The 6,057-nt window shown below is 37.2% G+C and overlaps 1 protein-coding gene across 2 annotated transcripts in view; it reads left to right on the plus strand.

The window, feature by feature from the left end:
• The first annotated feature begins 276 nt into the window (after nt 1-276).
• Nucleotides 277-6,057, plus strand: part of LOC101861403 (mitochondrial glycine transporter A) — a 14,409-nt gene continuing 8,628 nt past the window's right edge. Inside the window, exons 1-3 of one of the 2 annotated variants that reach the window (XM_005089190.3) lie at nt 277-578; nt 2,175-2,860; nt 3,555-3,661. In XM_005089190.3, the coding sequence (XP_005089247.1) occupies nt 3,599-3,661 (63 nt within the window). In that variant the 5' untranslated portion in view covers nt 277-578; nt 2,175-2,860; nt 3,555-3,598. Of the gene's footprint in view, nt 579-2,174; nt 2,861-3,554; nt 3,662-5,454; nt 6,015-6,057 lie in introns of those variants that run through there. The other variant, XM_005089189.3, reaches the window with a different exon arrangement.

The following is a 6,057-nucleotide window of genomic DNA, read 5'->3' on the forward strand; positions in this document are numbered from 1 at the left end:
CCCCCCACAAACATCTTTCTCCCAGTGTTTAGTTCTCGTCGCATACCTTAAACGACTAAAAAAAATTTTTGTTAACCCACAAAAGATCAACGTGTATTTTAATTCATTTTGTTCGTTTTGATTTATTTTCAATTTTTAAAAAAGGCATTTCCTGTGTCATGGTGCCCGTTGGTACCACCAACACCAGGCGCGCAGAATCTAACCACAGCTACAACGCGTCATGCCGCATAGCGCAAACCCTAATCCATATTAGGGAATTATTTTGATAAGAGCTGCGCAGAGACCTAGAGCTGCAGTAGGCTTCGTTATAAAACCCAGACTTGCTCGGGCACACTGTCTCTCTCACTAAAGTCTCTGGTTCAGCTTCGACGACAACTTGTGCGAGCTTACATTTATTCAATCGTATTCTTACTTCTACTTTCTACTCGATCACCGCTAGATTTAGCAGCAGCAGGCCAGCGGATCAGATTTTGATCCATACTGTTAGTGAACAGCGAATACTTTGCCGATTAAGATATATTCAGGAAATAGCAAATTTCTTCGGTTTGAATTAATCTGTGTGACCACACAATTTATAGGTAAGTAAAGTTTTGGTAGATCTAGATCTAGATAAACCTATTTGAAATTGATGTAGATCTAGATTTGTGTAGGCTACGTTATAATATTGTGCTTGTAAGTTTACCAAGCAAAATCCAGGCCAGAAAAAGTCCTACAGAGAACCCCAACCAACAACTACAAATTAAAACGAAAGTCTGCAAAAGTTCCAAATAATCGAAATACATCACACCCTCCTTTCAGAGAGGGCAAAACATGAAGAATATAAGATCTGTATAAACTGATCCCCGTGCGAGGGCATCAATATTGTCCGTCTTAATTTTTTAAATAAATAGGCTACCTACCAACATGACAACATAAACAACAACAACTTATAGTATTACCCACAACAGACCGGATCTTTACTCGCATTTATCCAAACAAATCACATTCCTGTAATTATAATTAATGTGCGTGTGTGTGTGTGCGCACGTGTGTGTGTAAGTGTGTGTGTGTGGCGTGTGTGTGTGTGTGCGCGCGCGTGTGTGTGTGTGAGTGTGTGTGTGTAAGCCATTTGCGAGAAACATCTTTAGCCTAGCCTGTCATTCATTAATTTAATCTAAGCTTTTTCTCCTATTCCATCTAGATTAATATTTTGATAATCTTGATTACCAAACAAAACAAAACAAAACAAAACATCCCTGTTAAATGCAGTGAAATAAGGACCACGAATGCGGCATATTAAATCTAAGAATTAGGCCTACATTAATTTGAAGCATTATTTTTTTTCATGTGCTCTTTTTTACCTTTGGCAGATCCATAAGCTCCTGTTTGGTGCATGTGTGTTCCTTTACATAAAAATAAAACTTTAAAACAAAATTAATGAGTGGTTGGATATTTTTACTTTTTATTTATCTATTTATTCATTTATAAATGGTGGTTGTAGTAGTGTTGTTCTTGTTTTTGTTTGTTTGTTGTTGTTTGTGTTGGTTTTTTGGGGGGTGGGGGGGGGGAGGTGCTAGAGAAGTTTTAGAAAATAGGAACGAGTTTGTACTGTCACCACAACAACACAAACTTGATTGCATTTAGGAGAGCAACAGATCACTTAGGCTGGAGCCCAAACTGACAAAATAATAGTGTAAGCTATTTTGTCTGAATATTTTTAAAAAAAATAAAATTTACTCGCAGGAAGCCTAAGATTATACGTCATAAAAAAAGAAAAGAAAAGTAATTTTCAAAAAAAAAAAAAAAAAAAAGAAAGGGGGAAAGAGGAGAGGAGTACGGACAGGGTCCGTATTGACACTTTTCCATTGACACCTTTTCTGTTATTGACAGGTCTATCTCATATCTGGATTCGAAAGATTCCTTTCAGAAGGCCTTCCAATTCATTGATTAATAATGAAAGTTTATTATTAAAAATGTATACTCTTTCACCCAGCTACGACTGATGACGCTATTACTATCTATGGGGGAATCCCCTTGGGACACTGCGATTCATAAAGAGCATACACGCAGTATCTCGTATTGTTGTGTGTTCGTCTTCTGCTACTCGGACAAGGACGCTACTTAGCTAAGAATAAGTGTTTAGCTTACTATAATATGTAATATTATTCGCTTATATAACAATTGTTTCTGCACAGGTCAAGAGTGTGGAGGCCAATCTCAACCGGATTTCTCTGGTTTCTGGCAGCCACTGGTCAGTAACTGGGTACTGGTAGGCGCAAAGAGGAAAAACAGAGTGTGCGAGATCACGTGACAGTTTGTTTTGGTTCCAGCCAGAATCGACAACACCCACGCTCGCTCGAGGTTGAAACAGACAGCAGCAGTGGCAGTTGCGCACGAATTACAAACACTCACTGGGAGGAACAGTGGAGCAGATCGACTGAGCGAAGAGTGAAATTCCAAAATTCAATCCATAAGTGACAGCACCACAACGTCGTGTTGTTCCACCGGACCCGATGTGTCCCATTGAATACTACTCAAGAGCTTGATATTTAGCAGACTTTTTCCAGAATGGATGTTCAGGGAGAAACTGGTTAGCCAGGAGGCGACCAACGCAATAACAAAGCGAACAAAGCAACCAACACGAAAGTGATGAAAAGATCTATTGAACATTATATGATCTAACAACTGAAGCCAGTGAAGCCTTGTGACAAGTAAATTCTAGAAACAACAGAATTTCTACGTAGAATTAAGTGGGATTCCAGCCTTGACGATAGAATTTAGAATACACCATCAAGCATTGTATTACCCAAGATTTCTTCGTAACTTCGGATTCCCCCAGTCAAGTAAAAAAGCTGTCTGAACATAAATTCTGCAAATCGAGGTTTGTTTGTTAACAGTAATGATTTAAGCTTTTTTTGGTCATCTTATTGTGTGTAAATAATGATTATTTATTTATTATTTTTTGTCATCTTATACCTGAATTTGAAGTGCACTCATTATACTAACTGACACAAAAAACTAATTTAGACAATATATTGAGTATGAACCTTTTATCTATAGTCTATTGAGGCTAACTATAACAAGATTTAATAAGGTAGGCCAGCCATAAACTATAATGCTAATAATAATGTTAATAATAATAATAATGATAGTCCTAATTATAATTTAATAATATGATAATATGGCGTGTATAAGGCCCTATCTAATTTTAGACCAATGATTAATGCATTAAATCTCATATGGTTTTTAGTTTTTAGGCCTTTAAGTATATATGTTATACTGACCTGATAAGGTGTTCTAATCTTCCATTTTAATTTTAAGTAGCTTGCTCTGTTAAGTATGTGTATTTTTGTGTCCTGCAGGCTTTCAAAAATCTTGATCATCTAAGTTACAATAGGCCTATAATTTAGTTTGACTTAACCTTGCCACTGCTCTTCCCTATCTTTCAGGAATCATTTAAGAATTCACCTCCGTTTAAGGTACATGCAATTGTAATAGGGATAATATTATAATTATAACGCAGAATATTTTTTTTTATGTCTCATTAAAATAGTCCTGAATCTTTCCTTTTTCAGAAACATCCACTAACTGACAGATAGACATCAGTAAATCACATCACATGTTCTCGAAAAATATTGTGGTTGCAGACTATAAATCAACATCAATGGACACAATATTGTCGGTAAGTTATAAATAAACCCATCTTTTATTCTGTTATGATTATATGTCATTTGAAACATACTTGGGATGGGTTGTTTTTGTGTTTTTTTACACCTCTCATTGCCGTGTTTGTTGGACTTAAATAATGTGCATCCAACTGGACCAGAATTTCCCCTTCCCAAAACTTTGTTTTTTAGTTTGATGAGAAACGTTTACTGTCTGGTAAATGATGTCATTTAATTGTGGTGCTGGTTCATTTAAGTTAAAAAAAAGATTTGTCTCTATAAGTTAACTTGCTGATTTTATCTCAACATTTGATTATGTCCCTCAAGCTCTTATACCTGCTACTGTTATCTTGATGCTAGAGAATAAGAGCTTAAGATACTTTCTTTCATTTTTGTTGGAGTGTATCTTGTGTAGGAAAAGGAGAAAAAAATCGCATTTTTTGTTGAAATGAGAGAGACAATATTTTTTACTAAGGTGAAATTAGTTGTGTGTTGTTTTAGAGAGATCAGGCTTCAGTACAGCCTATAGTTTTGGTTTCTATTTTTACCACGTGTAGAGGAAAAGCAGCCCGTCTCCCAAATAATGTTATCATTCTCAAGCAGCCTCATGCTTGCTTTACTATCCTCTTAGATTGGCACACTAATTAGATGCAAGGTGATAGTAGACCTCTTAATATAATAAGGTTTTAGAGCTTTAATTAGACAGATTGTTCCTGATGTGTTAGAGGTCAGGGGAAAGTCAGATTAGGTCGCTAGTCTAGTGGTCTCAAATGATGTGTTAGTCACAGACATGTAAAATTTATTCTCCTGCTGACTGATAAGAGCAAATTGATGAATCAGCAAGTATGTCAGTTACAAGTTTGGGCAAGCCATGGAGACATATTTTGTAGAACGTGTTAGGCTGCAGTAGGTGAGACTTAGGTTTTTATTTGGAAAGCGCTATAGTTACATTAGATGACTTTACACTTGCATAGTACATACTATTATTTATATTATTGCCTAACATTTATTTATCTGGGTGGTCCGCTGTCATATTAAATTAATTAACTACACACGAGGAGATTAAAAAAGGTTTGGACAAGAAGCGTTGGCTTCACATCTTTACAAAAAATATGTTAAGAGAGAGAGAGAGAGAGAGAGAGAGAGAGAGAGAGAGAGAGAGAGAGAGAGAGAGAGAGAGAGAGAGAGAGAGAGAGAGAGAGAGAGAGAGAGAGCGCAACTGGACTGCGATCGGGAATTCCGGGGATTTTGTAACGTGTTCTGGTATTTTTAGAACAGTTTAGAGGTCAAAGCGGAAAATTGGAAATTCGTATTTTTAATACCGTCTCATCAATCAATTAGTAATTTTAGTTTTGTTGAATTTACTGGGCCAGCCTAACATGGTAATGTAACTCCAAATGCATTATTCTTCTTTGCGTACGTCAGTATGATGTACTAAAAACTATGATAATATTAAGTAGCTGTTGGTGATTTGCGAAATGTTTAAAAAATCCGGTGTATTGCAATCTTTCAATGTAACGTTATAAGTTTATTTCTTTTCGGTGCACCCCTCTTGCCCTCTCGATCCAGATTCCAGTTTCTTTGCTTTCTTACAATGCACGGAGAGGAACTGAAATTTAGTCTAATTTTTTTTTTATTGTCTGAGTCACCATTACATAACAAAAGCAATTGATATTATAATATAACAAATGTAATGTATGTAACCTGACATTTCCCCGAAACTTCGCAAGGACGAATTCCATGTCCAAGTTCAAGTCAGGGTAGTGAAGGAAACCGCAACTTTGATAACACATTAGAATCTATGTTTTGTGTCACCGAGTCTCCGAGTCAGGTGATAGGCCAATGTGTAGTGTAGGCTATGTTGTGTGATAACTGTGTCCGAGTCCGACGGTCACGGGTTACGTTACTCCTCTAGATCTGGCCGTCCTCGTGTGCTCTTGTGACATAACATTCTAGGCCTGTTGTGGGATTTAGAGATTTGATCGTCACATTAGCTGTGTTATGTTACTTTTTGTGAGCAATGTGACACTGTGACTGATTGTGACAGCTGTGCTGAGCCTGAGCTGACGAAGTGGAGGTGGGGCGGAGGTCCAATTTAGACTCTAAAATCGAGGAATGTCAACAATACCAGTGCTCCAACTCCTAGATCAAAGCGATCCAGCTGTTGATTCTGCTACTGTTAAAACTTGATGTTGATCCAACGACAACAATGGCCTATATCCCATGATTAGTATTGGTACCAGCAAGGAAATGGTTCCAGATGAGAGTTTACTGGTAGATCTGGCTGTGGCGGCAGTGCAGGAGGTGCCGGATGGCACAGGCACAGCACACAAGAAAGAGCCCAAGGAAAAACAACGAAGCATATTTGATGTAAAGAAAATTTATCTTTTTGGTATTTTTTTACTCCCCCCCC

The sequence above is a fragment of the Aplysia californica genome, unplaced genomic scaffold (assembly GCF_000002075.1).
Source record: "Aplysia californica isolate F4 #8 unplaced genomic scaffold, AplCal3.0 scaffold00004, whole genome shotgun sequence".
Classification (NCBI taxonomy): domain Eukaryota; kingdom Metazoa; phylum Mollusca; class Gastropoda; order Aplysiida; family Aplysiidae; genus Aplysia; species Aplysia californica.